This window comes from Cornus florida, unplaced genomic scaffold, assembly GCF_030987335.1.
Source record: "Cornus florida cultivar Cherokee Brave unplaced genomic scaffold, ASM3098733v1 CherokeeBrave_3.0.0_Hap2_Chr09, whole genome shotgun sequence".
In the NCBI taxonomy this organism is placed as follows: domain Eukaryota; kingdom Viridiplantae; phylum Streptophyta; class Magnoliopsida; order Cornales; family Cornaceae; genus Cornus; species Cornus florida.
In genome coordinates, this window is record NW_026775579.1 from 18,308,357 (window position 1) to 18,335,919 (window position 27,563).

Genomic DNA, 27,563 nt, shown 5'->3' on the forward strand with positions numbered 1-27,563 from the left:
AGAGGGAAGCAGATCCCATTTTGGTTGGATATGTGTTGCTGTGGGGATAGATCACTTATGTATGCTTTTTTGAGATAGTTCTGGATCGCTGTTGATTCCCAGATCCTGATTGCTGACTGTTATCAGCCTGATAGCAAGAGGTGTTGTCTTGAGATGTGCATTTGGCCAAAATTTTCCAAGGCCTGGGAGGTGGATGATGTTGGAGATTTGCTGGCCTTGCTTTATCGTCAGATTGAGGCTTTCAAGGAGATGGATTAGCAGACTTTTTCAGATTCCAGTCAAGGGAGATTCGAGGTGCAGCCCTTCTTTCGAAGTATTGTAGTCCCTCATAGGGATCCCTTTCCTTAGAAGGCTATCTAGTGCACCAAAGCTCCTCCTATGGTGGCTTCATTTGGGTGAACGACATTGGGAAAGATTCTGACGATCGATAACATGAGGAAGAGGCAGCAAGTCATTGCAGCAAGTGCAAGAGAATGAGGAGTCGGTGAATCATCTCCTCTTTCATTGTCCAATGGCCAGGGATGGGTGGAGCATGAATCGGTCCATTTTTTTATTAATTGGGTTATGCCAGATTCTAAAAGAACGCTATTGAAGAGTGGCACCCATGCCTTATGCTCAAGAGGCATGGAGAGATGCTCCCCTTTGTCTTTGGTGGAGTCTTTGGAGGGAGAGAAATAGGAGCTGCTTCAACAGTGTGGAGGCTTCAATTTGGGCGTTTAAATTCATCTCAAGTTTTTTATTTTTTTGGATCCATGGGAAAGATTGTAAATCTATGGGGGATTTTGTAGATATTTTGTGGATAGTCAGAGGGTATAGATTTCCTTTGGCCTTTATGTAGTTGTTTTGGGATGTGGTCCCCCTTTTTAGCGCTCTTTCAATGATATTTACCTATCCAAAAAAAAAAAAAATGTGAAAAGAAAAACAGTGAAAATAAATAAATGAGAAAATATATGACTGGTAGTTTCATGGAAACAGCTATCGAAGAGAATTGTCGAAAGCTACCAAGACAATAAGTCATAAGGAAAAATAAAAAATACAGATAATAGAATTGTCTTAGAAAAGAGCTGGCCGCCCACAAGTATGAAAGTTGCCATTAAAATTGTCAAATGAAGGGAGATGAAAAGAAATGAAAAAACAATATTCTCAATGATTACACAGTACGTAAGTCGCCATTTGTAAACTTTTTTTATTAAAAGTACATCTATGTTTTACTTATCAAAAAATAAAAAGTACACCTATGTTTTGGAATGCAAGTTAATCAATGGTTCTATTTGTGTTTAAGTTAATCCTTTAAAGAATTGAGAGTCGTTGAATTTATTATTAATAGATTATAAATGCACAAAACTTAAAAAGAAATTTATTGACTTTGTATTTTTGATTGGTTTGAAGATTTAAGAATTTCTGGAGTCCTAGAATAGATTCAGGATGATTTAAGTTTTCCACAAGATTTAATTAAAATTTTCTAGCATGAAAATATATATGCTGTCTTTATGCTTAAATAAATAAATTGAAAAGTGCCAAAAATATTTAAATTTTGTGGTCTTAGAAAGTTTTTAGGGGTTAGGATAGATTTTATATTATTTTTAGACATAATCTTAAGTTGAAAAACTCAAAAATTACCAAAAGGGTGGTTGTTAATCAATAGGTCGATCCATCAATAAATTAGAGAAAATTTAGCAAGGGATTCCAAAAAGCCTCAATTAACAGTTCGGTCGATCAAAGCCAATCCAAAGGGGTTTGATCAATGTCTCGGTCGATAGAGAATTGTAGAGAAACAAAAATTGAAAAATCAGCAAGGATTTGATCGATACCTTGATCCATTGACATGTTTCTCAAGAAGATTTTTCTATTTTATTATATGCAAGTTGGGCATGATAGAAATATATGCACCAACAACTAAAGGGGGAGTGTTGGAAATATATGAATATTTAGGTAATTAGCGATTGTGTAATTTTGTAATTGTTTCTTATTAAAATAATATAAATAGATGCATGTAGAGATGTTAGACATGCTCTCAAACCCTTTTCTTACATCTTCTCTCTTTTCTTCACTCCATGTTGTATCTCAAACCCTAATCTTCCAAAGCCTAGTATCATTTGGTAATACATTTCAACTGGAACATAATGTCAGCATTTTATGGAACTGCTAATCTGTTTCCACAAAATGTCTAACTTCATGTACTTGAAAGATAATAGTAAGCTCTTCTTTACACAATTGGGAAAAGAATGACATAGAATGACTTTACTTCATAAATCCCTCATTCATTATGCCCTAATACCAAATGGAAAGGAACCCATGGAAACAGATTAGTAGAATGTTTGTAATGTACCACTGCTCATAGGAAGGAAAAAAAACACTCAATAAAAGTTCGTACTCGAAGAATTTTTTAATATCCAGTATTCCTTTTCCCTACCATTTATTATAGTCATTTTTCACCCCAAGGTGGATGTAATAACTAATGGCTAGGGGACAAAGCAAAGATCAATATTGAACTAAATGTCAAAGATCAACAAAACAAATCCATGAGAGGAATCAGGGTAAGAGGGCTAACTCGGTCGATAGAAAGCCTATAAGTAGAAACCAACAATCAGAACTAGCATTAAAAGACAAAAGCTGAGCGGAAAGAGATATATGTCTACATATTTTACGAGATCAACCTAAGAAGAGAGAATTTGTCAAAGGTAACAAAGTCAGACCTCAGGAGCCATCCATCTGTAAGTTCCAGTCTCTGCTGTCATAACACCACCTCGATTCTGAAATCGAGCAACACCAAAATCTGCCACCTTGACAACCTTGAAAAAGAATTACAGAAAAAATGGAAGTAAGAAAATTTGCAAACCGTGTAAATTTTTTATCTTTTGAAAACTATGAACACACATATGTAGCATGTCACTATCCATAACCAACAAATTAAAAGAGATGACTTGGTCCTCATGTTCAAGAAGAGCTTTGCATGTACTTATCATCTTAATAAGCTTTGAAACATAATATTTCAAGAAGTGGATAATGTAACAGAATTCATGCAAGAGTCAAACCAAAAACATCCAAGAGTTCTCAGAAGAACGACAAAAGTACAACTAAGCCCAATAGAATATAGATAATAAAAGAATTATTTTAACAAAAAGAAAATGTGTAATCAAGTCATCTCCATAAATACGTAGCTACAAATTGTTGTTCATCAGAAGAAATTCACCTAACTGTATCAAAAAAGTCCTTACATACTGGAAGTACTTAAAAGGAAACACTAAAAATTCAAAAGATATACTTTTTGGTAAATGAATGCCTTGATATAGTGAAATTGCAAGTGTTTGATATCATTATGTGAATATAAATTAATTTCAAATGAGAAATCATCATAACAAAAGAATCCTTCACATATAAACTTTCAGTGAGAGGCAACCAAAACCTACAGTCCTCAATCCCACATTCCCACTCTTTATAATGGAATCAAATTTTCCTTATATTCTGCTCCTTACTCTAAAAGGCCACATAGTTATTATCTATTCCTGATTTAGCTAAAATGTGCTCCTAAGAGCAGATTAAACTCTTAATAAGAATTTTATACTGAATAACTCTCAAACACATATCTATAACTCATTATCTTCCAACAAAATTAAATAACTAAAAGAAGAAAATCACTAAAATTTATTGCAGTTTCGGCTTGACACACACCTAGAAGCTGAGCATGGATTCTACACTTAGAAACTGAGTATGGATTCTATTGCTTAACAATATAAATTTATATATATATCCACCACCATCAACATACCATTCAAATAGACTTACATTGTGATTGTCCATTAGCAAATTTGCCGTCTTAAGATCCCTGTGAATTATGTTGTTTTGATGCAAGTACTCCATTCCTTTGCATACATCAATTGCAAAATTCAGCAATTGAGGGAGATTCAAGATAATGTGATTCTTGTGCAAGTATTCATAAAGGCTCCCTCCAGGCATGTATTCTGCAAGCAAGACAAGAAGACATGGTGTTCAATCAAGTGGGAAAGAATTAATCAGTGTATAGAGACTGATAAACACATATTGAAGCATATGTATATAGACTATTTCCAGTAGTTGAAACCGAGAGCATATAGGACTAAATCCAAATGGGAAATTTCACATTCAGACATGAAAATATATATATTTTTCCCAGGGAATGAAGACTGTTGGAGAATAATTATAGGAGTGATTTAAGCCCTTAAATCACTCATTGACAGAATGTTAATGTTGCTATACTTGGGCAACAAGTTGTTGCTATACTTGGGTAACAAGTTGTTGCCATATTTGTATTTGACTTTCTGTATAATTCTTTTATTATTAAATACTTGCAGAGCAAGAAATTTCTATTCTCTAGCTAAAAGTCTTCCCCAATTCACCTATAAATAGAGGTGGTTATTGTAAACAAAATGAAGAGAGAATGTAATGAAAGAGATGTAGCCCTATGGGCTTTGTGTGTAGTGGATGTAAGCCCTAGTGGCTGAACCATGTATCCTTGTGTTCTTCATTTTCTATTTCTCTCTTCAATTTTGCAAAGACCTTTATATAAAAACTGTAATACACACACAGGATATGCATGGACAGTCCGAAAATTTTCATTAGGGGCCAAGTAGACCTTTACCATCAAAATATTTTCTTCATAATTATTCTATATTAAAATATAAAATACTAAACAAAATTGAATAGGACTGTAAAGTTCATCATTATTAAAGCAAATTAATAGAAGTTGCTATTTTTTCCTATATCCCAAAAGTAAAGTAAAACTCAAGAATGCTTAAATTACTTCAAATAGTTCATGTGTAAGTTAATTATTCTTTTTGTAGCAGAAAAAGCAGATCATAGAGAGAGATTTCCAAACTTCTCTTAATATGCATACTTATTTTCGTGTGTGTGTGTGTGTGTGTGTGTGTGAGAATTACTTTAAAATATTTCATATTTCTAGATTTTGTTCATTTCATGTACTTCATCATTGCATCAAGATGGTGACTCATGGTATCAGTGTTTATCACCAGTATCCTTGTGCTACACGGCGTAATCAACATCAATATTAATTACACGAAGAACACTGACATTGGATGCCACTAATCCTGGAGATCAATGTAATGTTTCCAAATTTTACCATTTTCCAATTTCTGGAATTTTCTGATTTTTCGAGGGCATTTTCGTCTTTTCACGTGTTGCATGCCGGACACCGTAGGGTGTGCTGGGAGTGTTAGAGAGTTATTTGGGGCATTTCATTGAGTTCAGGACTCTTTGAAATGCAAGAGTTGTCATTTTTGCATTTTTCCGTTTTTCGGACAGAACGGTCCCGTGTGGGACCCGCTACCGGAATTGTTGCATATATATTTTATTTTATGTGTTTATGTGGGTTTTATATGGTTGTGTGCATGTATATAATTTTGTGGTGGAAAAATTAGAAGGAAAATAAATCAAAAAGTATTTTAAAGTGGACCCACCACTACCATTTTTAGTGATCAAAGAGATCACATTTGGTCTCTCATCCTCTCTGCCCGTAAGATCCAACCTTTGATTTCTTCCTCATTACTTGGAATTTTTGAGTGCCGTTTGCGGCAATTCAAAGAGCTCGGTGAGATCTTCAAGTCTATATAAACAATTTCAGCTTTTGGCCACTCTAAGAATTCCAAAAATTTAGACCCATTTGAGGGTTTTCTACAAAATTGAGGTAGGGGTGTTTAATCCATAACTTCTTGGATTTTAGTGAATTATTCTCCATGTGTTGTTGTCTAGCATGCTATAATTGTGATGAATTTCTTTAATATGATTCAATTGTTGTATTTGAAAATTATAATTATGCGTATTGTTGTTGTTGTGTGAAACAAGGATGCCTAATGTGTTAAATTCCATGCATTTGGTGCTTATTAATTTGCTAGAAATTGCTATGTGAAAGTATGTTGAATTATGTAATATGAAATCTCTGAATATGTGTATTAATTGATTTGTATGAAAAGCATGTCTAATGTGTTAAATTCCATACCTTTGGTGCTTATTAATTTGCTAGAAATTGCTATGTGAAAGTATGTTGAATTGTGTAATATAAAATCTTTTATTGTCATTACATTGGAAAAGTAGGTGATGTTCATGCATGACATTGGGCATGAAAAGGGGCGAAAATTTGATTTGAAATGGAAAATTGTTTTTGAAAGATATAAAAGAAAATATTTTGGGAAAGGTTTTTGATGGAAAGTTTGCGAAAACCAGGTCGCCTAGGAGATTGCTTATGGGTCTGTGGCGTTAATGTGACCTAGAGAGAACTAGGGAGATTGCCCTAGCGTGGTTGAGTTAACAAGGCCCCCCAAATGATGCCCTGGAGCTTGCCTTGTGGTCAAGGACAGTTAGCCAATCCTCCTCTCGTACCGCCATGGAGCTGCCATGGGACGGGTTACATTAACAGTTTGGGAATGATGGCAAAAATGGTTTTGGAAAAATGGGGAGTGATATGCATGACATTGCATCCCATTCCACGGCATAATTTAGTTATGATTTTGACTTTCGATTTTGTTGCTATGTTTACCCCGGTATGGCTTGATCCTGCTTCTCTATTTTTCTATTCATTATTTGGATTCACGGGGTCACAAGAAGTGTGTCTTAGGCACCACCTACTGAGCAATTTTGCTCACCCCTTATTATTAATATTTTTCAGGACACAGAAAGGAGGTGGCGAACGACCATCCACCACAAGTTTAGACGGGATTGGAGATTTATATTTTGTTATTTTTGTTTTAGAACTTTAATATTTTGTAAATGTAAGTCTTGACTATTCTGTAAAACTTTAGTATAATTTGTATAATGTTGTAAATTATGGACACTTTCAATTTCAGCCGTATTTCATGGACTGTAAATTGATGTAATTAGATTATGTTCCTTGTAAAGGAGTATGGGAATAGGTAGTGGACTGGCGCTTCCATTTTTTATTTTATTTAAGGAATTGGAGGAAAGGGACTCTTTTTATATGTATATTGTTGTTTTGGATATGTTTTATATTATTTGCATTGTGCGTTAGGATAGGATAGATTAGTTTATGGCCAAGTGAGGCCATTACATTTTTTTTTTATGCATTTCAACAGGTTGTGGTAGGACCCTTTTTAGCAGAGGTCATGCCGAATTTTTTTTTATGACTGGTATCATTTTAGGGTCGTTACAATCAAAGTGCTGAAGAAGCAGCAGATCATGAAGAGAGCGAATCTGTTGACAAAAGCAGCAAGAGCTCGAGTGGAGTGTAGCATAAATCTCAATCAAGAAGTAACTAGGAGATTGAAGGGTTCAGAAATCTAGTAAACCTAATTGCATTACTTCTCTCTCATAGTGGATTTGATCTGCCTGGACTAGGTCGAATGATTTAATCTGCTTGGACTGGTATCAGAGCATATCGAATGTGAATTTTTCAAACAAAAAATGTAGTATGTTTTGCTTTTAAGGATATATACAACAGTTGACACTGAAAACAATCTCCACTTCTTTAGAATTGACAAGTTAACTGAGCTGAGCTTAAGCGTCCTCGACTACGAATGAACCAAGCCCAAAAACTAACAAGGGAGCTCAACTTGAACTCAAACTAAACTTAAAAGCTCCTGTAAAATGATCAAGTGGAACTTGAACAGGTCTCTAATGGGATTGGTGCAGCTCATTTGCAGCCCTTTTTTCCACCTTACAGGCTTCAACAAGAGACATTTCCGCATTAGAACTCCCCATCATCAAAGCAAAGCACGCTTTTGAGTTCAATCCTAACACGGCTAACAAATGCACAAGATAATAAGCAGGTCTAGTCATCTTAATGCTTGAGTTAATAAGTAGGTTTAGTCATATTAGAGTTTGAAAGATATTGTCAAGTAAGAGAAATTCCTACCCACAGGGGTCCTAAAAACATGACGCTTGTTCTCTTTCCGATCCAGGCTAGGTTGAACAGATATTAGTGGGATGCAATGCTTATTTCCTCTAAGACTGATAGGAAAGTGACACATTTGGAACATGGCTTGTTCTGATAATGGTTCGCAAAGGTAAAAGCTTCACAGAATTTGATATGGTGTTAAGTTTCCTCATCACAATGATGATACCAAGTCCAAGGTAGCAGCCTGTGTCTCAAGTAAATAGGCCTTCAAAGGGTACAGCATTACAACAAATGCTTCAACTAGGAAGCATGAATATGCCTAAAAGGTCGAAATGTCTGTGTCAGACACGGTCCACACATGTTGGACACGCCAAAAAAACATGTCTGCATATTTTTCTTTCCTGACAAGCTGGGGACACGTCATAGACATGCCGTAGACACATGACGTACACACCGTGGACATGTGACGGACACGCCGACACACCACAAACACGTGTCGGATTAAAAGAGGATTTTTAATTATAAATAAATAAATAAAGAAGATGGATTAAAATATAAAGTATGTGGAATTCTTTTAAAGTGTTTTTCTCTTTGGAAAGTGAAAATTTCCAATAAAATGGAGGTCAAAACATGAAAAAAAAAATATGAAGTTTTTTAAATCTAATTTATCAAGCAATTTTATTTACTTGATCTTTTCATAGTTATTACTTGAAAAACGCCACTCTTTTGCAACTAAGCTTCGAACCTGCCACAACAATTCCTTGACTGTCTACAAATCTTCTTCTCCTCCTTCGATAAATCTCATTATCCTCTCTTTTCCTTTTTGTCCTCTTCTTCCTATCACAAACCTCTTTCTTCCTCTACAGGCTCTCTTTTATTATCAACAAAGAGCTATATTTTTCCACAATTAATTATTTTATTTTTATTGATTCTTTTCTTCTTTTTCTTTCCTTATTGAAAAATATTATTCTACAAGCAGATAGGTTTCGTACCTGTTACTATGCACATATGAGGAGACTTTGAACAGGCACCAATAAAACGAACAACATTTCTATGTTGAACCTCCCTGCATCAAAATGAACATAAAACCACATAAAAGAGGACCACATAAAAGAGGAGGAGAAGCAGCGGCAGCGGCAGCAGAGGAAGAAGAAGAAGAAGAGAAAAGATCAATTATTGCATGAGTTGTTAAAGGCTCCAGGTGCACTAAGGTGCCAAAGGCCTTCTGGAGCCCAAGCGCAAGGCGCATGTATATAATAATGCATATTTAAACATATATTATTATACATATTCATAATCAAGCAGTAATTGCAGTTAATGTAAGTAGTGAACCATAAATTTATGAACTTTTGCAAATATTTCACAAGGTAAAACAATACGATATGATATAGAACCTTTTAATTTACTAGTCATCAAGTAAAAAAGAAAATGATATGAATAAATGATTAAAAAATACAAGGCGCGCCCATTTTTTGAGCCTAGAGCCTACTAAAAAGTGTGAGCCTGATTGAAGGGGCCTGGTCCATAGTAGGTTGAGGCACTCTAGCTGACCCTTGACGAGCCTGGGGCTTTGTTGGAGCCTAGGCGCGCCTTTAACAACTATGAATTGACAATTAAGAGTGACCACAAAATAGGATCTCCATCCCAATATTAAACTATAAGAGCACGATAGCACTTAAATTAACAAATTCAGAATTACACAACTAAAAATGAGCAAAAACATTGAGAAATCCACGCACTGGTACAACCATACTTTGGTTTCAAAATCCTAACTGCCAGACAAAATGAAAAACAAACGTGGATTTATGGATAAAAATGCACTAAAATGATTCAACACGATTCTTCCTTCTTACAGGAGCTAACTGCAGTGCTCAGTGATAATATCTAATTCTAATTCAGAGATAACTCGTCCTAGAATAAAAGGAAATACAGTAAAAAGGTTTGTAATGGACTTCATGGTACAGATCGCAAGTATCTCAGAACATGGAAGTAGCACAGAGCAATAATGTATGACTATGCATGATCCAATAGTTTGGTAAACTATGCAATGTCTAAGTTAAGTAAATGGAAGATAAACAATTGTCATAAGCCACCTGAATCATCAAGTTGAGAAAAATGTAGAAAATTGGAGTCAGTGTTTCACGTGATATGAGAGTTTAAAAGAACTCTGATGCACATCAAGTAAAATAAGTAAAACTACATAAAGTACGCAGACATTTTTTTTTTTTTTTTTGATAAGTAAATTGTATTAAAAGCGTTCAAAAAGGGGAACGCGACCCAAACTATACAAAGACAAAACGGAGCCTATGAATTCAAAGAACTCATAAAGTCAACAATCTCCTCAAGAGAGGAGTAGTCTCTCCCCTGACCCCAACAAAACAAATTACAAATGATAGAAAATTTTAACACCCCAATGGAGGATTCCTTTCCTTCAAAAGATCTTTCATTACGCTCTCTCCAAAGGCTCCACCAAATACAAAAAGGGATCACCCTCCAAAAAACTCTGACCTGAGCCCCCACCCATTGGCCCCTCCGCATATCCAACAACTCCCAAGATGTCCGAGGCATGACCCAATGAATACCAAACAGGCCAAACATCAAACTCCAACAATCATGAACCACAGGACAGTGCAACAAAAGATGATCCACCGACTCCCCATTAATCTTGCAAAGACAACACCTATTAACAATGATATGTCTTCTCTTCCTCAACAAAAGATGGTCATTTAACATGGAGATTGAAAAGAAACAAGAAAATACAGCTAAAGGGGCTGCCATAAGTGTCAATATTTTACTAATTCCTAGAGCAAAAAGGGCAAAAGTAAGAGGGTCATTTTGAGTAGAGACAAAAAAATGTGGCAAGTGCCACACAGGAATGTGAAAGAAAAGAAATTAGCTGATATTTGATGCATGAAATGGAAAACATAAATCAGTAAAAAATCTATTTGAGGGTTTCTAAGCAAGGCATAGACATAATACATCCTTTTGGCTTTTATCTAACATAAAAATATGTTTAATTTTCTGAGAAAAAATTTAGAATTTTAACGCGTCTTTTTACCAATATATCAGCAAAATAGTGAAACTTTACTTTAGATAAAAACAACAGTGTTAACAATATTAACTCAATAGTAACAGCTATAGAAGTACTTACTTTAGGATTGCTACTTCTTGAGCAAACTCGACCTCCAAAGCGTCATTCAAATGGTCAGATCTAAGTACCTTAATAGCAACATCTTGACCAAGGTAAACACCACGATACCTTTTCAAGAACACCAGAAGAAAGATTAGAGATAAAACAACACAAACAATGATAAATTATAGAAGTAGCAGCCCCATAAAAACATTTCCCAACTCACAAATTTCCACATGATCCAGATGCAATTCTTTCTCCTATCTTTAATAATCTTCTATCTATTTCCCAATCTCCGGATTTTGCTTGTGCTGTTAATGCTTTTTCTACAGCTGATTGAGAATGCATCGAGCCAGACCATGACCCCTGTATATTGTCCAACGAGAATATTCATTACAAATATCAGTCCTCACAATCTACTTAAACAGAGCAGTAGAATTAAGGTCAACTACAAGCACTAAAATGAATTCACCTGGTCAAAAAAAGAACTAGGACAGTAAAATAAATACACATCAAGCAAAAAATGAAGACGACATTCAATTGTAAATCTGCAGCAACAGTGAAATGCATAAAAAGTGCAAAATGGCATCAAACAGAATTGAAATAAAAACATAAAAATAGAATAGAGATCAGTTCAAAGGCTAGTAACCTTTAGATATCAAAGATACACAACATATTGAAGAACCATATAAACAGTGTAGAACTTTGAATATTTTAATTGGTATAACAATATTTAGTTTATCACAGCATAGAATATAAATAAGGCACTGAAAAGTGATGAGAGTCAAGTCATACCAAAGGTAATAAGACAATGTTTGAAATCACAAGAAACTAGGAATCAAAAAAAGTTCATCTACTAAAAAGAAAAATATATGAAAGAAGCATATTGGAAAGGTTTCGGAGTAACAACATAAAGGTAATGACAATTGTGATATAGGACAGTCCTCAAAATAAACAAAATTGGAGAATCATCATCATCTCTGCCTTTATCCCGTATGAACAGGGTCGACCACATAAATTATCTATCTCCAATCTTTTCTATTACATGTCCATTAAGGATGGAATAGTTTCAAGGAAGAGGAAGTTGGGGATTCAAGGTTTTTGAAGAAGTTGATTTTAAGACTATATTTAATAATAATTCATAATAGAAACTGAAGAGAAAGATGAGATTTTAAAAATAAAATTAAAAAAATAAAATAAAATAAAGTAAAAATAAAAAAAAAGTTCTCTAAATCTAACATATGATCTAACAATCCACCCACAAAAATTGAATCTACAAGCACAGAGAAGGAAAATGATGTAGGACCAATATGCTTTGATACCAACTTGATGTAGAACAAGAAAGAAAGAAAGGTGTGAGAATAAGAAAATATGAAGCTAGAAGAAAGGGAGGGAGAAATAGATTAAGGAGATGAAAAACAGATGAATAGACTGAGGGAAGGAGAATACAAGAAACAATGGGGAATAGGTCTTACCCAAGGCTCTGATACGTCAAAGTGTAAGCAATGACTTAGACTTAGGAGGGTGAATAGGTCTAACGGATAATAATTTCAGTTATTTTAGTAACTTATATTGATTGTGATTTGAATTTTAGTTTGTATCCATTAGATTTCAAAATTCTTTCAACACATCCACAATCATGCATCCATAGAAAGTAAAGCAAACCAGAGACTATTTTTACATGAAAACCCCAAATGAAGGAAAACTACGGGAACTAGTCCACTCAGGAACAATCCAATATATTTAACAAAGAAGTTACAACTTAGTTAACAGCTCCCACAACCTAGAACCCCTAGTTAACTCTTGACAAAAGGTGACGCCAAATTTTTCACGAATTCGTTTCTCTAATTACTGTCCATCCTCTTGTTAAAAAATCTGATTAGTTGATCTGATTCGACTAGATAAGCATCACGATTCATCTTTGATGAATACTCAATGACATATAATAGAGTAAGGAAACCATAGATTGAGTAATTGGAAATATCACTCTCTCACGGATTTTGTCTCCTTATATGATTAAGGCTTCAAATCATAATAAATAACCTAAACTAACTATAACCTCATATTTATAGCCAGTATAGGTAGCCCATACGTTTTAGCAAGTCAAATCCTTGTAAAATTTTGTTTTGAGAGTGTCTAAAATATATAGGTCCAAAGGATTCGATCGATCAAGACTTTGATTGACCTATCGATCGAGGCATTCTGGATATAAAAATAGTTTTTTTGCGAAAATATCGATCGATCGATGCTTCTAATGATGCTTCTCAGGTTTTCAACCCTGTAACTCATACATCCATTAATCGATTGACCATTTGATCAACAGTCTCTTGATGGTGTTCAATCCATTGACATCTTCAGTTTTTCAGCTAACATTCAAATTTCAAAAATATGGTAAAAACTTCGCTATTGAAGTGTTATCTTTACAGAAAAAGAAAAGGAAAAAAAAAAATTAAAAATTTTTAAGACAGAACTTTGAGCATCTCCAGGTCAAATAAGGTCAAGTTATGATTGACGATATGGATCTCGTCGCATTCTTCACAATTCTTCATCTGTATTTGTCTTCAATGGTTCTACTCATATGACTCAAGATACTTGACACATTACAACCCAAGTTTTGAGTGGAAAATTGCTAACACAAGTCATACACCTAACAAACCATAAAACTTTACATTACCAAAAATAATAATAAACATAAATACGTAATCCTAATTTACAAAAACCCTAGTTCTATTTATATTTTCCTTTTCTCTAGTAGAAGGTGTGAATCATATGCGGTTCAAGCTATCAATTCATGTCTTGGCCCCCATCAGTTCAAGCTATCAATTCATGTCTTGGCCACCATCAATTCTCCATACCTAAGAAGTACTCTCTACCAAAGAGTTGATGCAAAAGTATCAAACCTAAAAAAATGCATTCGATAATGAATTTATAATTATTAGGCATAATAAGGGCAACATGATCAAGTGTTTTCTCTTTAGCTAGAGTTTTCCATGTAAACTGTTGGAGAATAATTATATGTTAAATCACTCCTTGACTAGATGTTAAGTTGCTGTACTCGGGCAACAAGTTGTTGCCATATTTGTATTCGACTTTTTGTGTAATTCCTTTATTATAGTTACAAGTCTTCCCCAATTCACCTATAAATAGAGGTGGTTATTGTAAACAAAATTAAGAGAGAATGTAATGAAAGAGATGTAGCCCTTTGAGCTTTGTGTGTCGTGGATATAAGCCCTAGTGGCTGAACCACGCTATATTCTTGTGTTCTTCATGTTTTAATTTCTCTCTTCAACTTTTTATTTCTTTCAACATAAACTAATCCCCAAAACAAAAATAGTTGTAGTCAAAACATCATTCGATTCCAAGCTCTACAGCTGTATTCCTAACAGCAAGATCCATAGGATGAACATCCATAGTGAAAGACAATTCTATAGGAGAAGACAACCCTATCTTAATATCTTAAGTCTCTTCAGACATGTAACCAAACTTCTCTCCTTGTTCTTAAAATTAATAATCCCCAATCAACCCAAATTTCAGGCTTTTACATATATTCCTTCTAAGATTCTCTTAATTCACACGGTTAGACAGACATGAAGACACTCAAGTACTTAAAAGACCATTCAGGATTAAAAAAAAAAAAAAAAAAAGACCATTCAGCTAGAACCCCGTTTTACACAGACATTTAAAGCAGTATCAAATAAAATAAAAACTAAATCAGATATTAGTTATAATCTCGAGCTAAATCCAGTAAGAATCAATTTTCTGAAGTCGAAGCATAAATACCGAAACCAAATGCACCTTGTATATATTTTTAAAGATTGCAAAAGGTCCAAAACTGTCTTCGTATCTTTAATTATGCTTTCTTGGTTGTATAAATAGAAAATTTAGCAAACGTGGACATTCCTTTATTTGTCAAAGCTCAAAATTTGTCATTGGGTTTGTAACTTTCCCAAAGACAAATTTTAAAGTACCAGTAGAACAACTAGAGAAAGTAGGGAAAGTATCACTACATATATACTGCACAAATTCTGATTTTATGCATTCTTCCTCCCTGACTGACTTCATACCTTCTACAAACTTTGAGTACAGCATCAAAATTCCTTTTCAAAATTATTTCTTCTTCTTCTCTCTTAAATTCAGTGTTCTTACAACCTTGTATATTTTCTCACCAACCAAAACACAGTCCTGCATTTTCTCATTTTTTATTCTCCATCATACAACTGGTAACTAGTTGGAGAATGACGTTTGAGACACCCTTGTGTTGATCTTACCGCTGCCTGCCCGTACACAGGTGGACTCACAGCAAGTCAATTCATTGCACTAAAGAAATAATAGTAAATTTTTTCCCGGTAAGAAATCATAAATCATTTTAATTTTGGTAAACAAGATAGCATCATAAACAAAGCGTTAGAAGAGATGCAACCCATGTACACGAGGAGCATACAGGACCAAGAACCTAACCTCTGGCGCAACCCTTGCACACAAAGTATGCAGGACCAAGAAAAAGTTACCGAGGACCTATACTTCTTATTAACTCTCAACAGTAGAGATAGTGCCAAAACAGGTCCTCATTGGTACAATGTAACAGAGGTAGTGAAATCCACTAAAACATGATAACATTTGGAACCAACTTCAGTAAGATTTATTAAATATCGTTTATGCATGTATGCATTCTGTTCAGTTAACAAGATATATAAAGGGCTTGTCCCAAAGAGTTGCGATGACTAATTGCAATAATTATGAGAAAACAATCACTCGACCGGAATTTTACTAGATTCACTTCAACAGGGAAACTATCATAGCAGATATTGATATGAACTTAATTCATGGCCCTAAACAACTAAAATACTGGTGGTCATAAAAAGGCATGAAGACTTGAAAACAAATCAAAAACCATGCATTAGATTTTACTCAGAAATAAATTTACCTCGCTTCTAGCAATTGCTTTTTCCAAAGCTTCATGCAAACTCTCTGTATCCTGATCACAACATTGCAAAGTCAGCAACATTTGGACTCACCACAGATCCCTGTCATAAAAGAGATATAATCACAATGCTCCTTATTACAAGTCCACAATGTCCTATGATAAGCACAGTTTATTTATATTAATTTCTCAGATAAAATGTAGCATCAACGTCACCAATATTGATTTTGAATCTATAAGCTTTTTCTCAATGAGATTATTTCGAATCCATATGCCACCACCAAAATATGAAATCATAATAATGTAGAGCACTTCCGTTGATATCAAGGCACTAAAATAAATATAAATGCTTAGATAAAAGAGTTTAGGTATGACAAACAAATAAAAGAAAATACTGAAAATAGCTTATTCAACAAGAGGATAAGCAACAGCACAACGGGATTTGTTTCGTCTTTCACTCTTTCTTCTCTTTCCTTTTTTTCTCGTAGGAGTGGACAGAACAACAACAAAAACAATTAAAGAAGCAGAGACCATAGCACATGTGAGAAATGAAAATAAACCTTTATTTATCGGCTACGAGTAATTTTTTAAACAAGTAAAGCAATGTAATAGAAAGCAATTTATGATAAGTATGAAGACATTACTTAGAGAACAACAAATACCTCAACAAGCCATCCATCCACCACAAATACATCCAAAGAATAGCCATCAGTGGTTGAGAAGACGTGTGCTTCACGGATGTTGAGACCTATGTCTGAAAGCAAAGCAGAAAGCTAAAAGAAAACGGCACATAGTTAGGAATTGGAAGGGCTGTCTTACTACAATGAAGAAAGCAAATTTTAGAACTAAAAAATGGATGCTGATCTCTACATCGCAAATGCAAGTTAACATAATAACAACAATATGCAAACCACTGCATATGGTACAGCGAGATCAGAAACCATTCTACAAAAACATAGTAATCAATCACAAAACTGGCATGAGGTTTTCATCTCATAGCTTGCTCATATGTTCCATTAGGAGTTTTCATTAAGAAAAATGAATTTCAACGCCATCATGTCAAATTCTGACTACAAAATTGCAGGCTGATTGTCGTTCAATAATAACGAAGATAAAGAGGACTGCCGCAGAAACAACAAAAGCATTTGTTCTAATAGACCACAACAAGATGCAAATGCATTTAAAACAATATGCAGCCTGGGAAAGATCTAATCATGGAAGAAAAACACAGAATAGTGCAGTAACAAAAGCCAAATATGCTAATGAAACCCTCTTTATCAGCCTCAACTTTGGACCATTTTATACCATGGAGCTTGTGCTTGGTTAGCAGAAAACAGAGGGACCAGCAACATAGGCTTCAAGCTATGCCACTGTTTTAGAAACTTTTTTGTTTTTTATTCTGGCTTCAAGTCAAAATCAGATCACAGTGAAATTGGAGTATGGTGATAGAATTCAAGTCTAATGCATACGAGAGTTTGAACAACTAACAATGAAATATCAGTCACTCACAAATGATACCGACTCTTGAAATTTAATAACATGATAATTATAAAATGGAAAAATCTGAAGTAATTTTCTGAGTGATAACACAAAATTCACTAATTAAAATAGAAATGAGCTCTTCCGTGAAATACCTGACTAAGAAGCTTGGGCTTGTCAATGGTAGAAAATATTACTTCATGAATTGGAACATGTGAAATTTCCTGCCTGCAATATACTTCCAATGCTCAGCTTTTATCTGGCACTGGATGGAAATGTAATATCTAATTTATACCGGCAGTTCAACTGAAGCTGCTGGTGATGCTAATGCAAACCACAATTGTATAGATGATGTATGAACATGTACAAGCATATTTAAAAATCACATGCAAACATACCGTTAGTAGCAAAAAGTAAATCATAATAGTGAAAATTAAATACAAAGAGATGAGATAAATAAATACACATATACTAGACCATGCATTATAATTTACAATCAAAACATTGAGCAGTTAGGCAGTACAGGGATTGCAAGGAAATAGATCACACTAGATAGCCACCATATGAAAAAACTGGGGATGAAAATTGGCTTTAGCAAAGATGATAGGCGGGCCAGTTTGAGTAGATAATTATCTTCTTTTCAATACGTAATAGGCTGGGAAGTTTAAACATCAAATCTCAAACCAACCCTTCGGGATTATGCGGCTAAATTGCCACACACATAAAATCAACTTCCAAATTCAATGGATGTTAGAAAGTGAGAAATGGCAGAATATCAGTATCAATCATATATCACTATTTGGTCATAAGTTCATAACAGTGTCATTCATATATCAATTTTGGTAATAGAAAACAAACATGCCTTTGTCCTAGTGGTTTTGTGTAACGGGTGGGTGCTTGCCTATTTACCGAAAAGTTTAAGTTGTTGGGTAGTGCTGCATACCCCACCCATTTATATCCCTTTCACTTTCCATCCGGATCCAATGTGGGACAAATATACCTTGTAACATTCTCCCCCACCCAAACTTGCAACACCCTCGTTGTGGTCGAGCCACCCTACCTACCCGGGTGGCTCACCCGGACGCCTTCCGAGCCGAGCGCAGCGTGGCACTAGATCAAGGACTACGTTTGGCTCTAATACTAACGGTAATGGGTGGACGCTTGCACATTTATCCAAATGCTTAAACTATTGGATACTGCTGCATACCCACCCATTTATATCCCTTTCACTTTCCATCCAAATCCGATGTAGGACAAATAACCCTTGTAACAATTTGGGTCTAAACTCCCAAACTCAAGGTCAACGCTTCGAGACCAGTAAAGAGAGAAGAGAGGAAAAAAAGAGGACAAAAATGAAATAAGGCAAGAGACGAAGTTGCCTCTCAAAAATATTTATGCCTGATATGATAGGTTAGTAATCCGCTCATCCTCTTTTCGTAGATTTTTTGTATCTGACTGTATATTTTTTACTTTATACTCGGATCAGTTGCATCATATTTGACCAGGAGAGCAGCCTGTAAGTTGAACCAACCATAAATACCATGAGTGCACCATAGGAGACTCCAACAGACATGACGCGCTATCATAAATCTTCCCCACTTGGGTACAAAACTTTCTAGGAATAAATCAATTAAGGAATTAGGCGAGGTTCATTATTGCTTTTCTTTCCCTGAAATTGTCAAATGATACCGACGCCGGGAGGGAGGGGAGGGTTTGTTTGGATATGCAGGAAGACATTTTGGAAAATGGACCTTTATTGTGTCAAAGACAACCATAACAATTAGGAGCTATATAGCCTATATCACAATTTAAATTTACAAATATGCGAATTATAAAGCCATTCACAGTAGCCAATTGGTGGATGACATAAGTTTTGGAAATAGCAAACTGACAATGAAAAAATCAGCAAATCAAATTGCAAGGAATAGAAAAGGTGATAAAGATAGCATGGCCAATCAAGATCAACAGCAATTTCTTGGATCCAAGTAGGAGGAATAACTGTTTTCCAGAGGATTACACTGCCAACACACACGACACAGATGTGTTCATACAGACAAAGTGGCAATTAAAGAAGTGAGGTCAAGCATCCACAGTATGTTTAAGAAGAAAATGAGATGAAGGGACATCTTGGAGATGACAAAAAATGCAAGGGAGGGCATAGGCAGTTGACCATCACTTGCAGGCAAAAGTTCACATATACAAAGCAATATGAACACCATGGTTCTCGACGAGTAAATTTGTGTATCAGGGGACAACAACACATCATATATGAATCAAGAAAAAGGGCCAAGAAATCAACTGGATACGGAATCCAGTTCCCAAAGTTTGGGCTCAATTATTTTGGAGGTGACAGGGACCACTATCTAAATCTTCTTATAGCTACAGAATTATATACATATATATATATACACACATTATATATGTCTATATTTAGTATCAACCAGTATTTGACAATAAAATGGAACCATATGAAGATGAATAAGCGAATCAGGCTACATGCAATTACATAACTTCAAGCAGACGCATGCATTATCTCAAGCAAGCTGATACTGGCAGTGTTACCCAGTTGCAATGTGAATATGCTCAAAACATGATGACATATGTATTAATGCAAGTTATTCACAGCTAAAGACAATATCAACACCTAAAATAGTTGACTATTACAATAATACAGGTCAATTTATGGGCTGGTATTAACAGCAACACGACTTGAGATGAATTTCGTACGATAAATTTGTGAGGCTGTTACCCAAGTCTTTTTTTGTGTAAGTAATATATTTTAGAAAAGCGCTCAAATGGGGAGTTCACCCATGTACAACTTCAAGAAGACAAAAATCCTTTAAGATCTCAAAACTATCCACAAACTAAAATATACCCTCCATGAATTTACAATGGTGCCCTTTAACCCAAAAAAATAAAGTGCTTAAAATGGAATATTTAAGCACCCAAATAAGAGCTTCCTCCCCCTTCAAAGGATCTCCTATTTCTCTCCCTCCACAAACCCCACCATAAACAAAAGGGGGTGACTCTCCAAACATCTTAGGCATGCCCACCCACCACACAACCTCCCCAAGCCTCGAGCATGCTCCTCGTGGAATCCGGAAAAACCCAATGAACACCAAACATATAGAAAATCATAACCAAACGCCTCTAGCCACCAAACAACGCAGGTGAACATGGTCCACCGACTTTGCATTTCTCGTGCACATGCAACACAAATTCTCCACAACGAGGCGCTTCTTCCAAAGATTGTCAATCGTCAAAATCCTATCCAAAGCCACAGTCCAACCGAAGAAAGCCACCTTGAGGGGTGCTCTAGTGCGCCAAATAGCCTTCCAAGGAAAGGAATGACCCCGTGGCTCCACACAGCTCCAGTAGAAAGATCTTGGGTAAATTACACTGACCTCCCCTGAGGTTTGAGCAAATCACACACGGATGGAGTGTTTTGAGGCTTATTACTTGATCTCCCCTAATGTTTGGTACTTGTGCTCAATCAAACCCCTGCCGTTTTCTATCAGTCAGAACCGTTAACCAAGTTTTATAAAATGACCATGTTACCCTTAGGTTCTATTACCCCCAAGTTCTTCTCTCTCCTTCCCATGCCTGCAATTTATCTGTCTCTCTCCTTTCCACCATCGACGAAATCTCCCAACAGCATAATCAAACCCACAAAACCCAGAACCCCAACACTCAGATGAAGGCGCATGTCTCTATGTCTCTCTCTCTCTCTCTCTCTCTCTCTCTAACTTCTGTATCACTCTCTCCATGGCCATCCTAGTGTTCTCAAACTTTAGATACTCCGACAGCCTCACCGTCATCGGAATCTCTACAAATCCTCCATGGACAAAACCTCCAAGAAGCTCAAGACCTTGAAGATCAACTCAAACCCAAGAAAACTCACCATCAAAAAATCCCAAAACGAAGATGGATTGCGTCGCGACTAGTCTCAGGAATCCAGTCGTGATCTCCGTCTTCAAGTTCAATTCAGGTGTGGTGCATTGCATGGTTGCCTTAGCCCTTTTACTCATGCTTTGGTTACTTAATTCATTGTTTGAAGGTGAGGCCGTTGTGAAATTGAACTTTGTGTTGGCTCAAATCATGCAGAAGATGAGCCACAAAGGGTCGCAAGGGCCTCAGATTCAATCTGCCCTTTTGTTCCGGTTCAAGCTTTGTATATCTCATTTGATTTGCAGTATTTTTTTTTTTTTTTTTTTTTTTTTTTTTGGGGGGGGGGGGGGGGGGGGGGGGGGGGGGGGGGGGGGCGTAAGGGCCTCAGATTCAAATTGCCCCTTTTTTTTTCTAATATGTAAGACTAATTTATTTATTTCCATTTTGGAAATGTTGTGGAAATCATGTAATCATGTACATCTCATTCAAATTGCCCTTTTTTTTTTTAGAGTTGGAGTTTTGAATTGTTTAATTTCCTTTTTTTTGCTTGTGTTTGTGGTTTTGTTGTGATGGAGATGGAGAGTTTGTGTAATAGGGAAGAGAGAGAAACCAAGTTTATAAATAAATATATACACACACTTAGGGTTTAGAATTGTTTGATTTTGTTTATGCTTGTGTTTGTGGTGGTAGTGATAGAGATGGAGAGTGTGTAACAGGGAACAGAGAGAAACGAAGTTTACATTTATATATTATACTAAGGTGCTGTTTGATAAAACTGAAAATTAAGCACTGAAAATTTCAAATACTGAATTTTAAGTACTGAATGTATTAATCTGAAAATGTGTTTGATACTGTATTAATTTAAAGCGCTGAATTCATTAAGATTGTTTGTTAAATGCAAAAGCTGAAATCTGAATGTTGTATTTATTACATTTTTGCCTTGAAAATCTTATACAAATAACATTATTATAAAAGATACTATATTAAAACATAAACACATATATAAAATTGTGAATTTCACCAAAGAAATATATCAATTTAACAATGGATATTAATGTATAAACTGATCAAAAAAATTCCAAAATCAAAATAGAAAATGAATAACTAATGAAAATGAAATATTTATGAAAAGGAAATTAGAATTCTCGCACAAATCATTCAATATTTACTTATATAGCAGTTTTGCATCATAAAAATGGTGTAAGGGGTTGTATTGCATGACTATTGATTATAAACTTGAGTGAAGCATGTATATATATATATTTTTATATTTTGTTGAATATTATTTGTATTCACATTATTTGAGAAGAGAAGTGCAAAGAAAATTTTGAGAAATTGGAGTAAACTAAAAACAAAAATTCATCAGAACCCAAGGAGAGAATAAAAATACAAAGGGAAAATAGAAACTCAAATCAATAGGTTTAATTTGAAGTGTACAAACAAGTGTTGGAGAACTTAAAATATAATATTTGAGGGTAAAATTGTATTAATAAAATATTTTAAAACCTAAAATCACTTGCCTTCTTCTGCGATAAGCGTTAATCAATGTCCGTCTCGCTTAAAATTTTGGCATGTTTTAAGCTACCACGTAATATTTTAAGTAGTAGCTAAATGGTTATCAAACATGCTAATTTTAATAAATCTCTTACCATGTTCTGTGTTAAGTGCTGAATAGCAGTATCAAACAGACCCTGACAGAAAAGTAATTTTTCATTAAAGGTTACTTTACTATTTAAGTATATAAAGGTCATAAGTGACTTTTCACTCTTAAATTGGATGTCTATCAACATACAAACGGCTTTAGGGGAGGTTAAAGTAATAAGACAAACGGAGAAGTTTCCAGATGTTGTTCAGGCGGAATTGGCTAGACCAATCTCTAATCACGTTCCCTTGATTTTGGATTGTGGTGGAATGAGCATGAGAAGCACTCCGTTTCGTTTTGAGAATATGTGGCTTCGTGCAGAGGGATTCTCTGGGAGAGTTCGTTCTTAATGGGCCTCAGATTCAAATTGCCCCTTTTTTTTTCTAATATGTAAGACTAATTTATTTATTTCCATTTTGGAAATGTTGTGGAAATCATGTAATCATGTACATCTCATTCAAATTGCCCTTTTTTTTTTTAGAGTTGGAGTTTTGAATTGTTTAATTTCCTTTTTTTTGCTTGTGTTTGTGGTTTTGTTGTGATGGAGATGGAGAGTTTGTGTAATAGGGAAGAGAGAGAAACCAAGTTTATAAATAAATGTATACACACACTTAGGGTTTAGAATTGTTTGATTTTGTTTATGCTTGTGTTTGTGGTGGTAGTGATAGAGATGGAGAGTGTGTAACAGGGAACAGAGAGAAACGAAGTTTACATTTATATATTATACTAAGGTGCTGTTTGATAAAACTGAAAATTAAGCACTGAAAATTTCAAATACTGAATTTTAAGTACTGAATGTATTAATCTGAAAATGTGTTTGATACTGTATTAATTTAAAGCGCTGAATTCATTAAGATTGTTTGTTAAATGCAAAAGCTGAAATCTGAATGTTGTATTTATTACATTTTTGCCTTGAAAATCTTATACAAATAACATTATTATAAAAGATACTATATTAAAACATAAACACATATATAAAATTGTGAATTTCACCAAAGAAATATATCAATTTAACAATGGATATTAATGTATAAACTGATCAAAAAAATTCCAAAATCAAAATAGAAAATGAATAACTAATGAAAATGAAATATTTATGAAAAGGAAATTAGAATTCTCGCACAAATCATTCAATATTTACTTATATAGCAGTTTTGCATCATAAAAATGGTGTAAGGGGTTGTATTGCATGACTATTGATTATAAACTTGAGTGAAGCATGTATATATATATATTTTTATATTTTGTTGAATATTATTTGTATTCACATTATTTGAGAAGAGAAGTGCAAAGAAAATTTTGAGAAATTGGAGTAAACTAAAAACAAAAATTCATCAGAACCCAAGGAGAGAATAAAAATACAAAGGGAAAATAGAAACTCAAATCAATAGGTTTAATTTGAAGTGTACAAACAAGTGTTGGAGAACTTAAAATATAATATTTGAGGGTAAAATTGTATTAATAAAATATTTTAAAACCTAAAATCACTTGCCTTCTTCTGCGATAAGCGTTAATCAATGTCCGTCTCGCTTAAAATTTTGGCATGTTTTAAGCTACCACGTAATATTTTAAGTAGTAGCTAAATGGTTATCAAACATGCTAATTTTAATAAATCTCTTACCATGTTCTGTGTTAAGTGCTGAATAGCAGTATCAAACAGACCCTGACAGAAAAGTAATTTTTCATTAAAGGTTACTTTACTATTTAAGTATATAAAGGTCATAAGTGACTTTTCACTCTTAAATTGGATGTCTATCAACATACAAACGGCTTTAGGGGAGGTTAAAGTAATAAGACAAACGGAGAAGTTTCCAGATGTTGTTCAGGCGGAATTGGCTAGACCAATCTCTAATCACGTTCCCTTGATTTTGGATTGTGGTGGAATGAGCATGAGAAGCACTCCGTTTCGTTTTGAGAATATGTGGCTTCGTGCAGAGGGATTCTCTGGGAGAGTTCGTTCTTAATGGGAAGGTTATGATGTGAGCGGTACCCCGAGTTTTATTTTGGCGGGTAAAACGCATCTTTTGGAGTAGGATTTTGGGAACTGGAATAAGGAGGATTTTGGGAACTTGGAATGGAGAAAGAATCATGTCTTTTCTGATATTGCAAGATTGATTGGAAGGAGGGGATAGGTGACCTTGAGGAGGCTTTAAGGAAAAGGAGGGTAGAGTGCAAGGCAAAGATTGCCACCTGGGAGGAGATTTCTTGGAGGCAGAAATCTAGAGCCTTGTGGCTTAAGGAAGGGGATAGAAACACGAAGTCTTGCAAATGTTCATCATAAAGATTAACCATATTGGGAGGATTTGTGTGGAAGGAGAGATGTTGTGCAAGGAAGAAGAGGTCTGTAGGGGGGTTGCCTCCTTCTATTAGAAGTAGTTCACAGAGACTCATAGTTGGACACCTTTGCTTGGGGGTATGCAGTTCAATACGATTTCTAATGCGGAATGTGTAGGTTTGGAAAGGCCTTTTTTCTGAAGAAGTGCGTAATGTGCTGAAGAGCTGTAATGGAGACAGAGCACCGGGTCCTGATGGTTTCACTGTGAGGTTCCTTTTTCAGAGTTGGGAGGTGGTTAGAGGAGAGGTGATGGGTACTTTTCATGCTTCCACTCTCAAGGTTGTTTTGAGAAAAGTTTGAATGCCAATTTCATTGCGCCCATTCCTAAAAAAAGTGGGGTGTCCGATGTGCGGGACTTCAAGCCTATTAGTTTGGTGGGATGCATTTACAAATTAATAGCCAAGGTCCTTGCGTTGAGGTTGAGGGATGTCTTGGATGGGGTCATTTCGGATTCTCGGAACGCTTTTGTTGTTGGCCATCAAATTTTTGATTCCATTCTTATTGGTGCAAAGTGTGTGGATTCTAGACTGTGCAGTGGGATCCCAGGCGCTTCCTTCTCTATTTATTGGAGAGGATGGGATTTGGTGAGACTTAGAGGAGATGGATCGAGTTTTGTATCTCTAGTGTTCGTTTCTCAGTCCTTGTGAATGGCTCTCCGACGGGATTCTTTAGTAGTTTGAGGGGCTTGAGACAGGGGGATCCACTCTCCCTTTTTGTTCCTCGTTGTGATGGAGGCCCTCAATAAATTGATGAGGAGGGTTGTGGATATGGGCTTCTTGCGAGGTTTTCGGATGGGTAGAGACATTTCTAGTCAGTTGGAGATATCCAATTTGATGTTTCCAAATGACACTTTGGTTTTTTGTCATGCGGATAAGTCTCATATGAGGTACTTGAGTTGTCTTTTGACATAGTTTCAAGTCATTTCCGGCTTACAGGTGAACGTGCGTAAAAGTGTCTTGGCTTCCGTTGGGGAGGTTCCGAAGATCCACTTTTGCTGACATTCTGGGTTGCAGCATTGGCGCTTTTCCTATTTCTTATTTGGGGTTGCCGCTTGGGGCACCGTCGAGGCGAGTGGGATGTTGGGACCTTGTTGTGGAAAGGTTTGAGAGAAGGTTGGCAGGGTGGAAGATGCAATCTCTCTCAAAAGGTTGGAGAGTCACTTTGATGAAGAGTACTTTATAGAGTCTTCCAACCTATTTTCTCTCTCTTTTTCAGAGGCTGTAACGTAATTTCCTTAGGGTTGGGATGGAAGATGAGTTCAAATTTCATTTGGTTCTAAGGGATCAGGTTTGCAGTCCAATTCATTTTGGTGGTCTGGGTATTAAAAGACTGATACCTTTTAATAAGGCCCTTTTGGGCTAGTGGCTGTGGAGATTTGGGGTGGAGAGGCGTAGACTATGGAGAAGGGTTGTTGTGAGCAGCTTTGGGGAGGAGAGAGGTGGTTGGTATTCCAGGGAGGTGAGTATCCTTCTTGAGGTGTTGGGGTTTGGAAGTTCATCCGGAAAGGGTGGGATGAATTCTCAAAACATTTCCGGATAGATTAATTCTCAAAACACATCAGATTTCGAGTGGGGGATGGGAGGAGGATCCGCTTTTGGGAGGATATTTGGTGTCGTGATCATTCTCTGGCCATCACTTTTCCCAGAGAATAGGCTTGTTAGGATTGTGGTGGACAAACATGCTTTTGTGATTGACTGCTATTGTCTTCGTAGTGGGAGAATTGTTTGGAACATTCGTTTCTTGACACTTTCAGGATTGGGAGATCGAGGATGCCATTGGTCTTTTGGAAATGGTGTACAGAAAAGATTTGCGGGCGATGTTTTTGACTCATGGTGCTGGTTCCTTCTTCCCAGGGTTGTTTTGGTGTTCGGTCTTTCTACAGGTGCATTACGGAAGCTCATGGGGAGTCTTTCCCATGGAAGGCTATTTGGAGATCCAAGGACCCTCTCAAAGTGGCCTTTTTTTTTTGCGTAGACTTTAGTGTTAGGGAAGATCTTAACCCAAGACAACTTGAGAAGGAGAAGATAAGTAGTGGTCAATTAGTGTTACATGTATAAGAGAGATGGGGAAACGGTTGATCACCTTCTTCTGCATTGCCCCGTGGCTTGGGATTGATATTGAGTTTGTTTGGGGTTCAGTGGGTTATGCCCAGATCCCCCAGAAATTTGATTAAGGCTTGGCGAGGTTGCATAGTGGGGGCCAAGTCCGTGGTTTTTGGAGGTTGCCCCGTGGCTTTGGATTGATATCGAGTTTGTTTGGGGTTCAGTGGGTTATGCACAGATCCCCCATAAATTTGATTGAGGCTTGGCGAGGTTGCATAGTGGG

At 35.8% G+C, this 27,563-nt stretch overlaps 1 protein-coding gene across 2 annotated transcripts in view; it reads right to left on the reverse strand.

Annotated features, from left to right (window-relative positions):
* LOC132273567 (serine/threonine-protein kinase STY46-like) overlaps positions 1–27,563 on the reverse strand; it is an 81,033-nt gene that overhangs the window by 6,851 nt on the left and 46,619 nt on the right. For both annotated transcript variants that reach the window (XM_059774534.1, XM_059774532.1), the window contains exons 5-12: positions 17,529–17,601; positions 16,557–16,667; positions 15,898–15,948; positions 11,200–11,339; positions 10,995–11,102; positions 8,836–8,909; positions 3,787–3,962; positions 2,697–2,792 (exon numbers count right to left, since the gene is read on the reverse strand). In XM_059774534.1, coding sequence (XP_059630517.1) covers positions 2,697–2,792; positions 3,787–3,962; positions 8,836–8,909; positions 10,995–11,102; positions 11,200–11,339; positions 15,898–15,948; positions 16,557–16,667; positions 17,529–17,601 — 829 coding nt within the window. The remainder of the gene's footprint in view (positions 1–2,696; positions 2,793–3,786; positions 3,963–8,835; positions 8,910–10,994; positions 11,103–11,199; positions 11,340–15,897; positions 15,949–16,556; positions 16,668–17,528; positions 17,602–27,563) is intronic.